The 20386-nt window shown below is 43.3% G+C and overlaps 1 protein-coding gene across 2 annotated transcripts in view; it reads right to left on the bottom strand.

Annotated features, from left to right (window-relative positions):
- The window catches only part of TMEFF2 (transmembrane protein with EGF like and two follistatin like domains 2), a 129931-nt gene that overhangs the window by 17826 nt on the left and 91719 nt on the right, over positions 1-20386 (bottom strand). For both annotated transcript variants that reach the window (XM_054209710.1, XM_054209709.1), the window contains exons 6-7: positions 16231-16379; positions 15017-15076 (exon numbers count right to left, since the gene is read on the bottom strand). In XM_054209710.1, coding sequence (XP_054065685.1) covers positions 15017-15076; positions 16231-16379 — 209 coding nt within the window. The remainder of the gene's footprint in view (positions 1-15016; positions 15077-16230; positions 16380-20386) is intronic.

Genomic DNA, 20386 nt, shown 5'->3' with positions numbered 1-20386 from the left:
TCACGTACCACCTAGTGTGAGGAGTGTGAATTATGTATAATACACAGATTGAGCCCCATCCTTGTACACATTTGCGCTGGGACGCCAAAGGGTGTGAGCTAAAGGAAGCAGTCTTTTGGCATCACCAGGCGGTGTGGGAGTGCTGATGGCATGCGGAGCGGATGGTGGAGTCACCAGGAATCAGCTGTCCCCCTCTCTCATAGCTCAGCCCTTCTCCATGGCTGCGAGCAGACCTCCTCCACATCCCTGCCTATCCTGTGGGTGGGCAAACGCCGCGGTAAGGACGAGCCATTCCCTCGAGCCCCTGCTCCGCCTGCTGTTAGGGGACTGTGACAGGCGCTTCCTGACTGTGACAACAGGCACAACAACCCCCAGGAGTCACCTTTAACCGTCACTGCAGTCTTAGCTTATGGAGTTTCACCCATCTGCCACTGCATTTCTAAAGGACTTCATCCTCCTCCCCCCGCCCACTGGTAGATAGCATCAAATATGACAAATGGGATGAGGTGCCAGAAAGCTGATAAATACTTTTGATATGGCCCTAAAAATAGTGAAGGGATATTTGTACCCTTCTGACACTTCTCCAAGAGTAGATGGATATGCATGACCTAAGTTTTAAGACGAGTGTCAAGAATATTGATGTGCGGAGGGAGAAAGATCGTTTCACTGGCACCGCCGGGGGGGACAGTCGCATGACTAACGATGTTTCCCGTCTCCCGGCCCCAGGGAGGGCTGTGCCTTTGGTGCCCATCCAGGAAAAGAGGATTCCAGTTGCCACTTCAGCTCTGCCCACCCAGGATGTATCTCTTCCTCTGTGGCCATGATGAAATGGGAGAAATAGGGTGCGAGTGCTCTCAGTGTCTGGTAGAACTTTTCATGGCTGGCTGGCACGTGGCTCACACTAGGGCAGGCTGTGACTACTGTATGTCTCTGGAGGACTATATAGGAATTAAACTATCTAAAGGCTTATTTCATAAACACAATGGGATAAAACATGCAGCACGGTTCAGATGGAAGGGAATGATAGACTGGGTAAGAGTTATAAACAATAATTTTGGGGCAGATTTGCTCTGGAGGACCAGTAAAACAGGGCATTGTAGTGCCCTAAGTTACGGCCTGGCAATTGCTGCCTGGCTAACTCGTGCTCCATACAGGATCAAGCCTGGTGTGTTTCTGTTGGGTACACCCTGTAAATTTAATTTAGGATTTCTGAACTACCTCTGGAAATGTGGAAGTCAAACTCAGTTTTTTGCTCTCCCCCCAATCCCTACAATAATGTAGACTCCAAAGGTCCCAAATTCACACACGCAATCCCAGTGTCCTGAAGCCATTCCCTCTTTGGCACCTCTGCAGGTGGCTGGCAGGAATTTTAGTATTGATGCAACTGGTGGCTCTTCCAGTTTTTAAAGACTACATTGATAAAAATTGCTTTTAAGCAATTTAACTGTGGATTAAGAAAGCAGGTTCTCATGTTTGCATGCAGATGCACTTATCATCTGTACCTACCTGACTATATTACGAGGAACACGCACATTTTATGTAACACAAAGCTATCAATCCTCGCCCTGTCTCTTCAGCTATGTGAGTGGCTTTTACTGGCAGAAAGATTGGGCAGGCGATCAATGAAACAAAACAGGAGCTTCGTTTTGAGAAACTGCTGCAAATAAAAGCGCACCCTAATCCAATTACCAGGCTGTCCCCTAATTTCCAATAGGAACTCCATGTCTGAATGGATTGTTTTCTGCAGAGATCAATGGATGCCAAGAAGCAGTATTGGAAAAGGTCTCTGACTTATTTTTAGGACTGCCAGCATGAACGTTACGAGAATTTACTTTTTGGTTGCACGCTTCAAACAAACTCAAAAAATTACAACTGAAAGCAAGTACGAATGGCAAAACTGTCAGAAAGGTTTGATGGAAGACACGGAGATGGAAAGGTTACTCAGGTACGTGACAATGCGGACAAGTAGGTCAGGGACGTCATTTTGGCCACAAGGTGTTTCCTTCAGTCCTTTTGACAATCTGAAGGTTTTACAGCCCCAGTTTTGCTCTAATTTTACATTCAGTTTTGATTACTAAAAGCGGTATTTTTTTTTTTTTCCTTTTTTGGGGGAGGAAGGGGGGCGCGTGTCGGTAAGGTGCTGCCAAGCTGGAGCATGACACCCATTTGGATCCCTTCCCTCCTTTCTTTTTTTCCAAGGTAGCATCTGTGCTTGTAAAAATATGCTGCCCAAGAGAATTCATCCAGGAAACCGAAGAAAGAGCTGCAGAATCTGGGGGAAGTGTGCGTAAGAAAATAGGAGACTGAATTAAAAATATGTACCTCCTATATAGCGTATTTTCGAATGCTTCCTAAATCCTGTGCCTGGCAAATCCATTGTGCATATCTTCGTTGTTTTAATTGCCAGAAGATGACCCTGAATGTCCTGTGACTACTCAGAGATATGTCTGTTCTTGACTAAAAGCATGGTTTCAGCCATGCTTTTCACTGCTTTTGTTCAGGCTATTCAGAAAAGTAAATACATTTTATTGGCATGTTGCAAAACTGTGATGCCCCGTCTGTACAAAGCAAAGCACTACGCTTGCTGAGGAATGAATCCTGCTCAGTTTGCCTCTATTTTTACTCAGTTGTCTCCCCTGAGTCCTGCATTGTAAAACTGTGATGGTAATGGGTCCGTGCGGTCTACAACTTTGCTTTCTGTATCTGCCTAGTTCTATTGTTAAAATCTTTTGTCGCTGCTCAGAGATCAGTTTTTAGCAGACTAGATGTTAGAAATTCCTACCTGGTAATCAGGAAATCCCATGCCTGAAGCGGGAAAGATATCCCTTGCTATTCACAATTTTAAGTGTAGGAGAAAAAGGTAAAACAATATAAAATGCCGCTGCAGCAAAACCTGCTATATTCTTTTACCTAATTTACCAAAGATATGCTTTGTTTCCCATCTGTCATTAAACTGTCATGTGCAATAGCATGACAAAGCCAAAACCACTGCATTTTCTTGGTTTTGCAACAAAAGGGTCCAATCCTGCCATACAAATTTAAGTTTTTTGTCTATTACTCAAATACCAAAGGTCTATCAGACATTAACCGGTCTCTGAGATGCGGAGAGGAGACCACCCAATCCTGCAGAACATACTCTGTGCCTATCAGTAGCTCCTGGAGCTGAAAGAGACCCCTCCAGAGCGCACATTGAACTGAAGACACTGTTACAGAGCCACCACCTCTCTTTGTCTGATGACTGCGAACTCTTCCAGAAGCACAATGTCCTTGAAGTGACTTCTCCATGGACCCAGCTCAGACTCTGCCTCCTGAAATAAGCCAACTGCAGATGGGGTCTGGTTGCCGTGTGATGTCCATCTCCCATCAAACTCTTCTCCTCAGACCCCACGGCTCCCCCTGCCTTTACATGTCGATGTATTTTGGTGTGACAAGACACAATGCGAGTGCAGAGCTTGCCCTGCTATTTCTTTCCGTGAAGAGCAGAATAGCTTCTCTACGCCGCAGAGGTCCTGAGATTCATCACCGGTTACCCAGCCCATTTTGAAGCACAGCCAGAAAAGTATATTAAGAACATCTTTTTTTATAAACGAATACCTGCATTTACTGTTTTTATATGCCCGCACCCATTATTATTGTCTTACAGAAGTGCCACAGAAGTGAGCTGCAGAGATGGCATTTGTGTAAATAAAGGGTTTGGCATTTTATCTCAGCGCTCACTCCTAGTGCTAATAGTCAAAGTGGGAGAAGCTGAATGGAAAAGAAAGGGCAATTTCGGGAAATGGAAAATTTACTAAGAATAAAAATGGATGAGAAAGCTGTACAGAGAAATCAGGAAGCCATTAAACTCAATGGCCATTCTCCCACTAGCTTCAGCAAGGCCAGAATTTTACCTACTGCCTCTTTAAATCTTATTCACTCTTATAACAGTATTTTAAACCAAACAGCTGACATCCTTCTGCCCAGCCAAGGCCCTTTAAATCACTGAAATGCAGGATGGAAAAAAATCCGCAGTGCCAGATGTGTCTAAAAACAGTCACGGTTCTTGTTGAGGCAATCCGCAGAGGAAAATGTTTAGCATATATTATGCCTGACAAAATACTAATAGTTTATCAGTTTTGATATTATAGACTAATAACAAGCCCTTCCATGGCTACTTCATTTGCAGAGCACAGAGGCAGGCTAGACTTATGCTACTTGATTTTAGAACAGTGTTTTTTATTTAATCCTTTCCCATCCTAGCTAGATGGAAGTACACTTCCATTATCAAATGAAATTGTAAATGAAATACCCTGGGGAGGGGGTGCTTTTGATGTATACCTAACACAGCTTTAAACAACAGACAAAATAAAAGAGGGAGATTAAAACCATAGGGAGGGGTTTAAATTTTTTTCTCCTCCTGAAAAATATTTTACCATTATGTAATGCTGCTTACAATGGCTAGGGCTGGTGATAGCAGCAGAATTTCGATTATTTGCAAAAATTTCGATTCACTGCTGATAACATTCTGAAATGCGTGGCCGCTGATTCTGAAATAGCACATTTCGTTTACAGCTGTTGTATTTGCAGGGAGAGAGTTTCACGCTAACTTAATGCTCATGGGTACACGGTAAAATGACAGTCCAAGTGCGTAAGAAGTCACCTTGCTAAGCAGGTAAATGCAGTGTTTCAAACCTGAGTTAAGAGGGCTTCCACTTGCTCAGTGGTACAGATGTGTGCCTCAAACTGCCGAGGCTGTGTTCCTCCCAAATGCAGAGAAGTGCTTCTATGCAAAGAAGCAGTGGAGCTGCTGATACACAAAATGCTGCGTCTCCCACGGGATTTCCTACTGCCTATAAACCATTTCCATTTTTCTTAAGTAACAATTTGCTGTCACTACTGGTTTCAGTGTCTCATACGCTAAATGTTAAGAAATACAAAAAGAACAGGTACGTTGCATTGCTTGGACAATCAGTCCCAGATACGAGTTTTAGCAGATGTATTCAATGAAAAGAAGTGGAACCATCAGCAAAGTGAAAATGATGCAGCAAAGTATTTATCTGTCTTTACTTTCTTTACTCAAATCTATTAAACTCGGCAAAAAATTGATACTTGTCTCCATGTAGTCTAATTCTGAAGGTCTATTAAAAAATAAATTCACCAGCTCCTTCTTTTCTTCCCCAACCATATTTCTTTTCACTCTACCAGATGCATTTATACTTCCTGAGCACAGGTGAAAGCCTTTGTTATCTTAAGGCTCAGGTTACCATTTCACGTGTCTAAATGATCAAATTATCTTGTGTTTGTATTGTAATTTGACATGACGATACTCCTTCTAGAAAAGATGATGTTTCAGTCAGTTCTAAGTAGCAACTTTCCTTACTATGCAACTTATTTATTACAACTGTCATATGCTTTCATCTCATGATATTTTGATATCTAACATTTCATAAAGAATGCCAAAACATCCCATAAAACAAAATTCTGAAGAAATTCAGTTCTATGAATATTTCAAAATATTTTTTTTAACATTTCAGACTAGATCAAACACAAATATTTAAATGTTGATGTTTCCTGAAAATGGATATTCTAGCATCTCATTATAACTTTAACTCTCAAATCTTTGGGAAGGCTCTGTAATTCCTAACAGCAGGTTTACAGAAACTAGGCCTAAAATAGAGCCGCTAGGCATAAAAATACACTGTGGTACTCCTTAATATCCACTAACCAATTCAAACCAGTGTCCTGGATGGCAAACTGCTGCTGCGCACCATCTCAAACAGCATCCTTCAAGGACGACACTTGATCTAATCAAAGCGCCTGGAGGAAGGGTGGGAACCAAGGGAGAGTGAAAGTCCTACCCAAATCCAGACAACAGGATTCATTTTCCCAGCCTATTCCTCGGGGAAGAATGACAGAGCCTTGTCTCAAATACTTTTTTTTACTTTCCTTTCTTGTAGGGGAAGCAGGGGAGTTGAGAAGGGAAAGAAGATGCTATCAAGAGAGAAATGCCTTCATCAAGATGTCAAAAAGCCAAAGACAGTTAGGATCTACCATCTTCCTGGCACGTGGATAAATACAGACCGATACGTAAAACAGCACCACAGCTGACACAGGGTGAAACGCAGCCATCGTGGCAGAGTATCAGAAGAGTCACACGTGCCACCACCCTGCATCACAGCAAGTCTCAGACGGTACCATGGCGCTTTCGCTGGTCCTAAGGGAGAATCAGGCTGCATGGTTTTTCGAGACCACAAAGGGAGAAGAATCTAAGCTTCCCCATGACTTCTGATATGAAGTGGGTTTGGGGCTGTCTGCAGTAAATTTAAGTACAAATCTGTGAAAGTCACTTTGTGGCCAGACTCTCTCAGCATTGTTAGATGGAGTTAATATAGAGGTCTGTTATTTAATCCAGGTATATATCAAAGGAGGGGCCTGCAAGTGGTGGGTACCTCATCTAAGAAGTAGCAAAGATACAGTATTAACCAAGTGCCACAATGTGATTCAGTGGGATATAAAATGACCTTTTTTTGATAACTGTAAATCCTTTCACAATAGCAGAGCCCGTGTGCTCTACAAGGCCAAGTATTATGGTGCATATTCCATATGTTCAAGGCACTGAACAGTGGTTGTAGATCATGCTGCTGGATCTTCATTTCCATAATCCTCTGAAAACAAAGGCTGGGAAAAATAAATTCTGGAAGTGGCTTTAACTAGAGCCTAACAACTGCAAACCATGGACGTGTTTTTCCAAGAGTCCCTTCCTGCATTCATTTCTTCTGGGTATCCTTTGCCATTAGAGGTCCTGTTTAGAAGGAAGGTATCTGGTTAAAGACAACTCGAGAAATCAGGCACATTCCAGGTTGTGTTGAGTTTTAGGGATCATATTTTTATGTTTAAGCAGGAAAGTGTCTTTTTGGGTTTTTTATGCAAGCTCTGCCTCCCTTTGAGCTTATTCATTTTTCTGATCAAAACACAGATACTGAGCAGAGGACAAAAAGATCAGCAGGTACTGAAAGGCTCAGATTTGCTCAGGATGATGAGTTTCTATGCTCCAAATAAGACAAAAGATATGTAAACGATACATGGTGTGTTTATGGACTGTGACACAAAAAGAAGGATCCATAGGAACTCCTGTGTGAACTCAGGTCTGCCCATCCTACTGCACATACAATTTCTGGTTTTACCCATCACCTTTAACAGAACAAAATGTTACAGAAGACTGCTTACGTGATAGTATAAGGGAAAAAACAACCAGAAAGGTACTCACAGCGTCGGGGAAGCAGAATAAGTGGGAGCCCGCGTTTGGAGCAAGCTTTACAAATTTTGCACAGTTCTGATGGAAACCCCAGATGGAAAAATATACTTACACTACAAACTCCACCCTCACCCCAAATTCATTTCCAGGACTTAAATACTCCAGGGATGCTGACAACAGTAAAATAGCCTGGTCTGATTTTGTATTTTTAGGCTGCCCATGCCAATATCGGTGTTACAAGTTGGTACTTGCTTGTCCTGTTTATTTCCTACAGATCAAACTCTTAGCCTGGACATAGTGAATTTTCAGGCTACTGAGCTTCTACGCAAATCAAATAGCTTTCTTTATAGTGTTCACTCACAACATTACTGAATTTGTTTATTATGGGACGAAAGCACAAATGAATTCTGCAACTTTTGATTCACATTCATTAGTGACTAAATTAAGGGCTAAGCTTTAAAGGCACAAGTGGAAATGCTCTTTTACCTTGAGCTACATCAGTCTAGGTAAAGAGATGTCTAGCAGTTCACCTGAGACCTAATTTAAGTTTTAATGCTAACAATTACATGTTCCATGAGCATGACATGGGGAAATCGTAAGTAATGAAAAGGCACAATTTCTCTCATTATAAAACCGCAAAAAAACAGAAATCCAAAAAAACAAGGCACATTTTACCAAGCTTAGCGTATGTATTTCAAAGTTAAAGGAGAACTCCCGTAAAAAGTGAGGTATTCTCTTGAGGCTAGCAGATTAAATGAGCAATATTTCTCACTCCCTATTGCCGGTTTTTAAAATCTCCGTAAGCCTGTTTTCATTTTGCATGCTCCTCAGGAAAAGACTGTTAGGAGTAAGTGCTGTTAAATCACACGGCGCACCACGGCGCTCCCAACTGCTGCAGCTTCCTTCCTGGCATAGGACCTGTTTGTGAGGCTCCTACGTGACCTCCACCTCAGTGTGTCTGGCTCATCTCCCCCCCAAATTATGTAGATTTTAGTAAGAGGGAGCTTAGTGGGATCTAAAGATACATTTGAGAACGTTCTAGAGAAGAAAAACATTAAGAGTAGCTTACGCTGCAGCACCCACCGCTAGACCAATTGCATTAATACCCTGTTTTTTCATATTTTAGAAATAAAGCACTCGGTCCTCCTGATGACACAGAAAAATGCTGGAGTGGGACTTTCCACACTCCACCATTTGAATCCCAGGAGTTAAATTACAAAAAGAAGCAGCTGCAATTTTTCATTTAAAAAAACACCCAGGACAAGCGAGGGTTTGGGGGCCAAGTGCGTGGCTGGGGCTCACAGTGCCGGCTACTCACACTCTAGATCAGAAGTGTCTGACGGGAAGATTTATTAACCTACCAGCTGGCCTCTGTCTCTACTTTTTAAATTTTTTTCTGGATATCAACAACAGTGGAGGATCTGCAAGGTAGCAAAAGGGATGGAGACCGCCGTGCCATCAGGCTCTCTCACCTTTGAAAATCCCTCAGAAGAACCCCAGAATAGGAATATTTTCTTATCTGTGTTTTATAGTACTCCATAAATTAGTTAGATGCAGTTATTATTTCCAAGTCAATGCTATACTGCTTTCCGTGATGATAAATTTGAGCTTGATTTTGGAAACCTCCAGGTTCCACGCAGTGAGCCGAGACATTTCTGTTCTACTTTTGGAAAACTTTTCTATCAGAAGTGCCTGGATTAGGTAGGCAAATTGACCAAAATGCCTTCTCCACCTGCCTTTATTAGTAAATTACGCTGTAAGTGGAGACCGGCTCTGTTCTTTCATCATCTTATGTGCCCCAGACTTCAGCTATTTGTAGACACCTACATTTTTAAACCATCTTAAAGGACATTCAGGTATGTGGGGCATAATATGGTCATATCTCCTGGAGGGAGATGCCCTCATTGCTTTCCTCAAGTCTTAGGCCAAAAATACTCAAAATTGTACAGCCTGAAATACAGCCTATAATGTTTTTTCTTCTCTGTTTTGTAGAGCTCACCTGCCGCCTTTTGTGGACTTTCACTGTGCATAAAGCTTAGGTATATTTTCATAAAACCTTGCACTTGTAACTAACAATTGCAGCAACACTCAAAAGCTTCGTGTTTTTCAAGAAATGTATCAATTGTATTATTCTTGCACTCCCAACCGCCAGGAGCGTGCGTGCCTATGTGTGTGAGAGCAGGTGGAGGCCGCAGCTAGACAGCATTCATGTTGCCACACAGCTGTCAAAATATTAAAATGTGGGTTTTTTTCAATTTTTAAGTGATTTGATGGAAAAGCAGGAACGCTTCCTAAATAATCTATTTGTTTAGTGTGACAACCTCTGACTTGGAGTCTGCGGAATCGAAAGCCAAGCAAATCTGCATATGCAAGGATGCAATTTTCCCCAGCGTTTTTACAAAGCTGCAGATGAGAAATGGTTTCTCTCTAGCTGTGATGGATGTGCGGTGCTCAGCTCTATGTCTCACTTGCTAATTCCATTGAGAAGAAAGGAAAGCCTGGTTCACAAAGGCAGAGGAAAACTGCATGATAGTTTATATCCCATAGCTAAGCTCCGGGGCTTTATTATTCTTCACCAGTTTAGGAAATGGCTGACATGGTAGTAGACACAAAATTTAATTTTAAGGGACAATGTCAAGTGGTTTACACTCAAAAGTTAACCTACTTTGAAAATGTCATAAACTGAAGAAGGAATCTGGGCTGAAATTCTCATTCCCGGGGGGAAAAAAAAAATAGTCACTCTATAGAAATCCAGTGCTGCTGTTGTGATTCCTGGCCGCTCTCCAGGCCTACTCCAGACAATGAAGATGACTGTGACCGAATTCGGTGGGTTCTGGATTGCGCCTGCATCACACCCCAGTGCTTCTCACATGTGCTGGGTCAGTGCACTGCTGCCAGTTCTCCACATTTTCTTTGATAGGCACGGCTTGTTCTCCCGTTCAAAGGGCTTTAGAAGTTAACGATGCAGAGTGGTGAGTCTTGGTAAAGTTTTAGGATATTTTTCTTCTCTCAAATATAAACATTACGTTGTATTTATTTTGGAGTCCAAGATTCTTGGACTTTCAAAGAGACTCTTTAGTGTGTCCAAGACAATTCTTTATCCTTGGAGTGGGGAATCTGCGGTGGCTCCCATGGCCTTCCTCCCACAGCCCTGGCCCAGCCAAGGGAAGCTGATGTGTTGACACAGATGAATTTTGCCCTTTTTGGTGGAGCGTTCAGTTTGCTTGGGCAACACAGCCATCTGTGGATTACTCGCCCGAGCACCTCCGGCAGTGCCAGGAAGGCCCCAGTGCCAGAAAGCGGTCTGAAAAAGATCCAAGACTGTCACGTAGATTTGAAATCCCATGGGAAACCAGGAGGGAGAGCAGGGAACAGAGCAGCCATGAGCAGACACGCAGCACTTTGTGCTCGTTAGTGTTTCCCGGGCACAGCAACAGCATCAGCAAGAGGGGCCACAGCACTGCCTGCAAGTGAGTCCCCGGACTAGTCAAGACCACCTGAAGGTACCACTTGAGGCTGCTGCCAAGGGAGAGTTTACTGCTGTTGAGGAACCCAAAAATACGGCTCAAATTGACGTTTGTGGATTCGCACTTTTCACCAAAGGAAACTGTCGGGACTGAAAATGCCTTCTTCCCCTTTCCATCAGCTTTGTTGTGCTGCTAGCGTTCATCTGCTGAGATTGATCTAAGGGAGGTTTGTCTGGCCTGGAAGATGATATTATTGAATATGTCTATCAAATTTGTCAGTGTCTTTGCTGACAATTTTCATGAATATATAACATTGAAATATGGCTCATCCATACTGACTTATTCTTTATAGTGCCTAAAATGGCTTGAAAAAAATCTCTGTAATTTGATAGGGAGAAAGGACAAAATCAGTTAGGGGGATAATTGCCAATACCCAGATCTTAAGAAGGGAATATAAATATTGAAGAATAAAAATAAATAGGCAAATGAACAAAGAGGATGAAAACTCCTTGATTGCCTAGACTCTGAACGCAAAAATGCCACCAAAACAGCCAATTTCTTTATGCATATAATGGGGAAATTCAAGAAAACATCAGTCACGGGACTTTCAGCTCAGACACTACGTTCCAAAAGATACATTACCCTTAAAATGTTTAGAAATGCTCTTTAATGGAAATTGCAAGATAAAGTATATTTTTATTGGATTTGAGGGTAAAATCCCACCCATTCATTTATTGACTAGAACTAAATCTTGTTTCACAAACTTGATCAATGTCAACAACCATTTGTTGAAATGAGTGAAAATACCCCCGAGTCTGATAAATACTTTGGGGTTTCAGAAAAATTAAAGGCCAGAATTGCACAGAGAGGGAAACAAACACGCACGTACAGACACTGTGCTGACATGTATTGCGCACGCAGCCGTGGCAAGAGTGGACTGGTGAACCTGGAGAGGTGGACACTGTCAGAGAAGGGCCACCCATGGCACACTCTGCCCATGTTTGCTTTGCTGAAAAAGGGGACACCACTTTTCAGGTGTCTCTGACATTAGTCGGGCATTTCCAATACTAGAGTAAATCTTGCCTGTGTAAAGTAAGAGCCCTTAAAAAACCAAGGCGATGCAAACTTAATGCAAAGATTTACGCTCCAAAGGATAGAGCACTCTCGGTTTTGCAAACTGAAAGATTTGTGCGTTATCTGCCAGGATCAACGGGCTTGAAAGAACAGGAGGGAGCAAAGACACTGATTGAACAGACGGTTTGAATAGTTCAATGTGAAAAAAAAATCAGCTGGGTGATGGGACTTGTGGTTGCTCGCAAGGCTGCTGCCTTCCTGGGACCCCACCTTGAGCGTGCGGGCGTGGTTATGGAAAAACCCGCACCACTCGGCTACCACAATCTCTGCAAAGAGCATTTGGCACTGCTGCATTAGCATAACTGAAAACATCAATTATGCCCACTGCTATTTTCTCCCCTGGGAAAGTCAGTCCATACGAGTCAGTGTTTTTAAAAGCATGTAGTGCTCGCAGTCTCGGTGATTTTTAATGCCGTTAAATGGTAGAGAACAAAAGTATTCTCCGGAAAGGAGCAGGCTTGGGGTTATTGCTTCAGAGGCTCAATGGCTGAGGAACTGGTGCTTTTTCACACAAAGCTCCCCATAGTCAGGGCAGCATTTCCCTTCTGAGGAGATATGAAGGTAGGAAAAAAGTAGCACATACCCCATTCCTATAATAGCCATAATCAAACATTTCTGCACTTGAAAGAACACGAGGACGACATGGAGTTTCCTGCCTGGCAAACGTTGAAGCCTGAACGTCCACCAAGCCCGAGTTTTATACTGCTGTCTTCCTTTTCACCAGCTATTTCCAAAAGGCTGGAGTTGGTACAGCTTTTTGATACAGTGGTCCCTTTCCCCTAGGGTCTCCCTGCAGGGTTATGCCACAAACATTTGGGGACGCTGGAGGCATGTGGATTGCCCTGCGTGACCTTGCAACTTTCAACCTACATGCTGTCACCATATATAAAAATGGAAAAATTAAGCAAGAATAGTAGTTAGGTGCACTATAAGAAGATGCATCATTAGCGGGTGTAAGCAACTGCCGTTCAGGTTAAATCAATGGATGGCACCCGCTGACACCCACCCACACAGTCGCTGCGCTCGAGAAGCCCCCTGGGGCCTGATCCATACTAAAAGCCTAGAGGAGCTGCTTGCTAAGGTGCAATGATGGTGCCCTTCAGTGCCAAACAGGTACTTAGTGGACCTGACTGCTGATTTAGGATGTCTCCATCCCCACCCCTGGCTCCAGGGGAGTGAGGTGCCCCTCCAGGGGCCCCCCCCACCTCTCGCTGGACCGTCTGTTCCCACACTCCTCCTGACTTCTCAGCTCTCAGAGACCATCTCCACTGCAGACCTGCTCCTCGTGCCGCAGCTCTGCCCTCCTCCCTGCCCACTAACCCAGTTCCCTTCTCTGTTCCTTGCCCGACTTCCAACCCCTGACAACGCTTTGCTGCAATCGATTTTCTTCTACCCCCCATCTCTCCTCTCAAGCGTGGGCTGAAATATCATCTCTCTCCGAAGCGAGAGCTGTTCTCTTCCTCCTGCCCACTTGAGCTAAAGGTGCCTTCTGTGTGTCTCTTCCTCCGTGACCCATGACTTGGTTTTCTCTTGTCATCGCTGTGATCTCCTCCTCCTCCCTAATCCTCAAGCTGCTTTTCCTCCCTTTTTGCTACAACTCAATTGCTTCATGCTTAAATGTGTTGCCTTCTCTCTCTGTGATGTGGGTCGCTGCCATTTTAAAGCTAAAGCACGGGACAGTAGCAGAGTAGGACAGGTTGCAAACATTTAAAGAGGGACTGGATGTCTCCATCTTGATGTGCAGATGCCAGCGCTCTCCTCAGGTTCTCCAGCAAGAAAGAAAAAGGATTTAGCAAAACAATATTGCTTGCCCTTGTTTCTAACTGTAACTTAAATCATTTTGGCCTACTTGGCCATATCTCCTGCACATCATAGGATACAATCTCAGCCCTTCCAGCCTTTTAAGAAAACTGACTGCTGCCTCCCAGGAAAAAAGAGACTAATCAAGGGTTTGGGGAATGAAAACTTTCCCCTCTTCACATGACTCTTCACTCATGGAAGGGCTCCTTGGCAGCAGGAAATATCTGGACCACGGCTCATCTTTGATCTTTTGGAAATAAATCCCAGCAATCACTTTCCATAGAAATTTCTACCTTCACTGCTTCGTGCCGCAGCCACCCCCGACACCTAGCACTCCTCTGCCTCACCAAGTCATCATTTATTCATAGGTCTATGTTTTAATCATCACGTACCTTTTTTAAGTAGGAACAGAACAATCATTTCGAACAGCTGGGTACCCTATTAACACAGGGCCATCGTGCACAAAGGGCCCTCACAAGAAATGACCAGAGAATCAAGTAATGCCAGGGGACTCTCCTGGTAAGCAATGTTAAGACCTGTGAAACCACCAGCTGGATTTCACCTAAGCCGTGCAGCAAGCCGCTCAGGCAAACCCAGCGATCTGCACCTACTCTCTCTAAATACCTACTTTCAAACCGCAAAAATATCACAAACCGAAGCAACGAATGCATCACCTGACCCATTTTCACAATACCTCCCCAAAGGCTTGATTTCTCAGCATGAGCTGTGAATATCTGCATGCACGTGTGCGCGCACACACACGTTCAATTTCTAAATCAATCCTCCCAGGCAAAGGGTGTAAAAAATGTCTCCCAAACCTTGCTAGTATTTACACGTTTTTAATTTCAAATGCCATACAAGGCTATTCAGCCATTATATTTTACTGTAGCTTCTAAATAAATTAAAACCATTTATCACTTAAAAAAATATCTTAAGAACCTTATTAACTTCATAGTCAACACACAGGCAGGTAATATTATCTATTATGGCAACGTTTTGTAGTATCACAGCTATAATCTGGATTTTCACTTCCTTAAACCTGTATATTGTGACAAAAATATGCATAAACTAATGCACTGATTCAGTAATTTTCAAAAATGTCTGCTAATCCTGGCAAGTATTTTACAACATTTATTTCCACTGTCGGAACAGGTGTTTTATGGCCAGAATATCTGTACAGTGATAAAAATGGGAGAAGTCCATTTGTTAAGAAGGAAGCTAGTTTCTAGCAAAAGCGAGAGTAATGCAAAGACACTGTTTTCTTAAAGTAAACCAACAAAACGATACTAGAAGATGAGGACACCTCACCTCACCAAACAGAGGAGAAAAGAGACTTACACAGTTCCTGGGAACTGTGATTGTCACAGAATAGGAACCGTACCTGCATAATCTGTTCTTGCGTAATGCCCATCTTCTGATTTTGTAGTTGTTGTGGTATTATCTGTGTGAAAAGAAATACGTCGAGTTGGTTGGGGAGCCTGTACTTGATACAGACTATGCCCCAGCTGCCAGTGCCCAGGCGAAGGTAGCTTCGCTTGCACGCACAGCATTGCTGCTGGCTGCAAGGCTCCCCTGGGCCTGCCAGGGGAAAACAGCAGGATCGGGCTTTTTTGGAATGAAACATGAAACATCTTCCATTAAGAAAACACATTTTTTTTTCTGACAATATGTGATAACAGATTGCAGCTGGGATAAATGTACCAGTATGAAGCAGGAGTTGTCATTTCTGCTCTATTTGAAGTAATTGGGGAGTTTTAACATGTACCCTGAAATGATGCCACGTCGGGTGGTTAACTTTAAAGAGACAGGAATAAACTAGAATGTGTTTCATACACCTGTATAGTACGGCCTTGTAAGTAGATGTACTGAGGATTTATAGGTCAGAAGCTAAGGGGAAAAAAAGCTATTAAGAGTCTGAGCCTCAGTAGACACTTTATTTACAGGAGCTATTTAAAGGCAAATTTTCTTCATTTTTATTTTAGAACAAAAAAGAGCTTTTAAAGTCAACTCAAGGGCTACAGGTGCTGTAATAGCCCATGAGCTGGGCCCAGAGAAGCGTGGCATTCATGGAGAAAAACTGCGAGTCTTGAGCTGCTATTGGCAAAATTTCCTTCCAGGCACGTTTGGCACCTTGTGGGCCCACGGCAGGTCACAGGAGAAACCAGCAGCAGCACCACTGCTGTGAGCACATCTTTGGCCTCCTGAGATTGCTGCATGCTGCTCCAGTTAAAGGAGCAACAGAGGATCTATCCTGGGTGGAAAAAATGTATCTGAGGGGCTCTCCTGCTGTCCTCCTCCGACTCCTAGCCGGAGGGCAGAGCTGCTATGGGCAAAATCCAGGTGCCTGATTTTGAAACCAGTGCAGGGCTGGACAGGATGTGATGGGAAGGGTTACGCACACCACTCCTCATGCCTCGCTTGGCATCTGTACCGTGGAGGGCTCTGCCCCCTCCCGCAGCCTGTGCTCCACAATATAAATTGCAAGAGTCTAATCGAAATGTAAGAAGTGCCAAATAAGAAGCCAGCCCTGGTTCTTTTTTTTCCTGAACAAAAATTGAAAACATTCTTTGAAATGAGTTTTGTTATGAGAGTTACCTTGACATCGACCCAAAGACATGACTTCAATTTTCTCCTGTTTCTGGCATGATGCCTCTTTGATTTGACATGCATTATCATAAGATTTCCCATCGGAAGCACAAAGAGGATTGAAGTTGGTTTGAGAACAGTCAATGTTGCACACACACCTGAAAAGATAAGGAAAGAGAAAAAAGAAGAGGCTAATATGTGAAACTTTTTTCATGACATCATAAATACATCTCAGAAATAAAAGTGTTTGCATTTTCCTGACTGCACAATGCAAATCAACAGAATGAAAGCGGAAAGTTCTATCAAGAGGTCATTTGTATTTCTGAATGGAAATGAAATGCAGGGAGAGGGAAAAGACACAGAAAAGAAAAGCAAGCAAAAGGAAAGATAAAAAAGAGCATTATACATGGAAAACTATGCCACAGCATTACCACTTGTAATTTCTTGTAAACCAAAGAACACCCGAGCAGATATGCAGATTACTCCTCTTGCTGCACCCTCTTGCAATTAAAGAAGCCACAAAATACAACCTCTGTTGAGGTCCTGCCCACTGGATGTAATGCTGTACAAATGTGGTTTTCTATTGATTTATGATTTAATTCTGATAATAACTACAGCACCTATAGGCACTCTGATCATAATAAAAGATGTGATACCAAAGCATCACCTCATCCTACTGGGATAAAACCATCTGCCAAGACTGGGACTGACACTAGCAACGCGACTGTACTCTTTGTGCCTAGGGGTGGTAGGATCTGTCCTACCAGGACATGGTGGGCCTACCCAGTATTAAAACCAGGGGCTATTTCATTATCATTAGCGATGTCATACACCCTTGGGCACCCTCAAGGGAAAGGCATGCTAATCTTCCATCCCCTGACTGTGCCATATAACAGACAGCTCAGCCTCAGCAACGCCTGCATTACCGCCACCGTGATTCTGCTTGGGGACAAAGCCAGAGGTCTAACCTGGCAGCTGCTTCGGCTCTTCTGAGCACGTAATTGTGCACGTGCTGCTATCTAAACTCTTCCTGGCTTCTTCTGACATTTAAGGCAAAGTAATGCGGCCAATGTTCTATCTCCAGCCCACTGGTTGCGCTGAACCTCACAACACTGGCTCCACAGCTCTCCCGTTGGAAAGTTAAGTAATGGAAATGTCAGCCTCTAGCCTTGCTGCTTGATTTAAGAAAGTGTTTAAAAGTCAGTTCACCTCCCATTTGCAGCAGACATCTGGACACCTTTGACCACTGGAAGTGTAGAGGGATATACGTAAGAGAAAACCTTTGGTGGAAAGACGGAGCATAGGAAATTAGACAGCGTGGGTCAGATTTCTCCATCACCCCCTTTGGCCTCCGGCCTCCACAAATGTGCCCAGGAGATGAAAATCAGTGGAACCAGTACTTGTCTTCTTTTAGACTTTCTTTACATTGGGTAGGTCTGTTTTCCCCAAATGTTCACAAAATACAGAAAACTTCAGCTCAAAAAGAAGCCAAAGGTGAAAAGCTGTGGTTATAAATTAAATTACATGATTTCATAACTGGTGGAATAAAAGAGTCTGGCTCCCTGTGTAACGATTTCCCCACTCTGATGAACATATAGAATATAAGAAAAAAATCCAGCTCATTTCCTAAGAACCTCCTTATCAGAGGAATAAGAATGTTCTGCTCCACCGAAATATTATCCATCGTCATTTCTTCCCGCAGCCGTTTTCAGCTTCCCACCTTAGTCAAACTCACTCCAGTAGGAAACATCTACTGCTCAAGTAATAGTAATTCTTTCCACGTAGCTCCACCATTTGCATTTCAGATGGGACACAATCAGCCATATGCTCCTTTTTTTGTAATAAACCAGCTCAGAAACAGCTTCACTTCTCTACATTTTGCTACAAAAAATGAGTGTAGGTTAATATATATTATGTCTCAAGTCAAGAGAAAATTAAGTCAATGAGAAAATTAAAACAAAAGAATGCTCTTTAGGGGAAGTCTAAGCAACTTTGGATGCAATTTCAATAATGCCTAGGGGACACAGGAACCTATGCTCAGAGTTAGACACTTAAGAGACATATTTTTAAAGGTGTTTAGATGCTTAAAGATGCATGCAAACACTTTGTGTGGGATTTCTGAAATCTCAGAGACCTATCTCCTACTGATTTCAAAGACCATTTCAGAGCCCATTAGGCATTTATTTGCATCTTTTGATACCTTCCAAAAAACAAAGTTCCAAAATGACTTTTCTGACCTCCTTCAGTAAAAGTGAGAAGAGAACCGAGACTTTTCTCAACACCATTCTAAACCATGAGACCAGCCTTTCTTTCCAAGCAAGATCTCTGGAGCCACAAGCTGCATTAAGAGGAGGCACCACACGAGCACCATGAACCACACGCTACTCGTGCTGATGTCAGATGGCTGGTGTGCAAGGAGAGCAGCGAGGAACAACCTCTGGATGACGCTATATGCTCAAATCTTACAGGGTCTCCTGCGTGCAGCCTGATTTTCAGGGCTGACTAGATAGGCAGGAAAAAACCACTACAATAAACTCATCACCCCAATCTCCTTGCTGCAAGGATCTGTGCATCGTCCACCCCTTGCACAGTTTTCAGCGGAGAACTTCTAGCTTGCATCTGCAGTTTTTTACTGCTTTTGCACTTACATACTCAAATCCTACTTTTAGGCTGCACAATTAAGGCAACATCAAATATACGTCTGGAAATGCTAAAGGTAGGATTGCATCAGGAAGATTAATGTGCCTGGGTTGCTGATTCTGTAATTTGTAGTGCTCATCTTACCAGAGAAAATGACAGTACATTCAAACATATTTTTTTAAACTAGAGGAACAAGCAGTCTGCCATTTCAACCTTGCCCCCTGTAAGTCCAGAATAGTAAATTACAGCGAAAAAAGTGGGGCACTTACTCCAAACCCTGCTCTGGCAGGGGGGGTTGGACTAGATGATCTCCAGAGGTCCCTTCCAACCCTACCACTCTGTGATTCTGTGTGCAAATGTGCATGCCCAGGCACCCACGGTCACCGAGCATACATCATCCTTAAGCGGGGTCCACCGGCGATGTAATAAATACAATATGAATGGCACTTAACATATTTGATTGAACAAAATCTTACATCCATAGGTAAAGGTGCCTTCACTTCTTGAAGCGTTATAAAACGCAGAAGTGGGACTGTCTCCTATTAAGCATAATCAAACTGTGATGTCCCCATTTGCCCGCCAGGTTGTACATTAGGTGAGAGTCCTAATGGTGTTTAAGATTTCAGATGCTGTGGGGGAACACAGAAATCCCCTACCCCAAAAAGAGAGCCTCACCCCAACACTCGTCATGCCCAGAAACCCCGTCCCGCTCCCAGCTTGCACCCAGCGCTGGTGCTTCCCCTCTCACACTCAGCCTGCAGCCTGGCTGTGTCCCGGCTCTGGCCCCGTCACCTTCTTGTTCTTTCACAAGTGACAAAATTGGAGCAGCCCCATCTCTTTTGGTTGTTGGCCGTACCAGTCCCGGGGTCCCTCCATGTCTCCCTGCCCGTGTGGGGCTGGAAACATGGATCCCGTTGCTACAGGGCTGACCAGCAGGCCGGCTGCCTGCCTGCAGCTTCCCAGTCCCTGAGGCACTTCACTATGCCTCTAATTTTAAGTAATTTGATCATTTGACCATTTTATCATCCTAGCTATGACTGATGATTATAGTTATATCAATAAATCTATTTGGTTTCTGTGTTCCTAAGTGTAGCACTGAAGAAAGCTTGGCAATATAAAGGCTGACTGAGCTTTCCTTGGGCTCAAGAAGCTGTGAGAAGGTCAATGAGGTCTCCTAGGGGGTCACAGGATGAAACTGTACCCAAGAGCATACACAAAATACATGTGTAAGGCTTAACCATGCCTTCTGCAGCTGGAAAAGCAGCTTTAAAAGCATTCGTGAGGAAAGAGTGCTTCCAAGATGTCAGCCGATACCCTGCAGCTCCCCTGAGAAAGGCAGAAATACTGAACGCTGTCCCACAGGCCCATCGCATCTTTCAAGTAATGGGCTCATATTCTAATTGATTAAAATTTGGGCTGTCACTGTAAACAATCATTAAACAAGGCTCATTTTCTTTTGTCTATTCTTCCAGGTCATTATGATAGTCTCTGATGAATTCCACTTCTTTTATATGGTTTATTTTAT

Source organism: Rissa tridactyla, chromosome 7 (genome assembly GCF_028500815.1).
Source record: "Rissa tridactyla isolate bRisTri1 chromosome 7, bRisTri1.patW.cur.20221130, whole genome shotgun sequence".
Lineage (NCBI taxonomy): Eukaryota > Metazoa > Chordata > Aves > Charadriiformes > Laridae > Rissa > Rissa tridactyla.
Note: the sequence above shows the minus strand (reverse complement) of the source record. Positions and strands in the feature narration are given on the sequence as shown.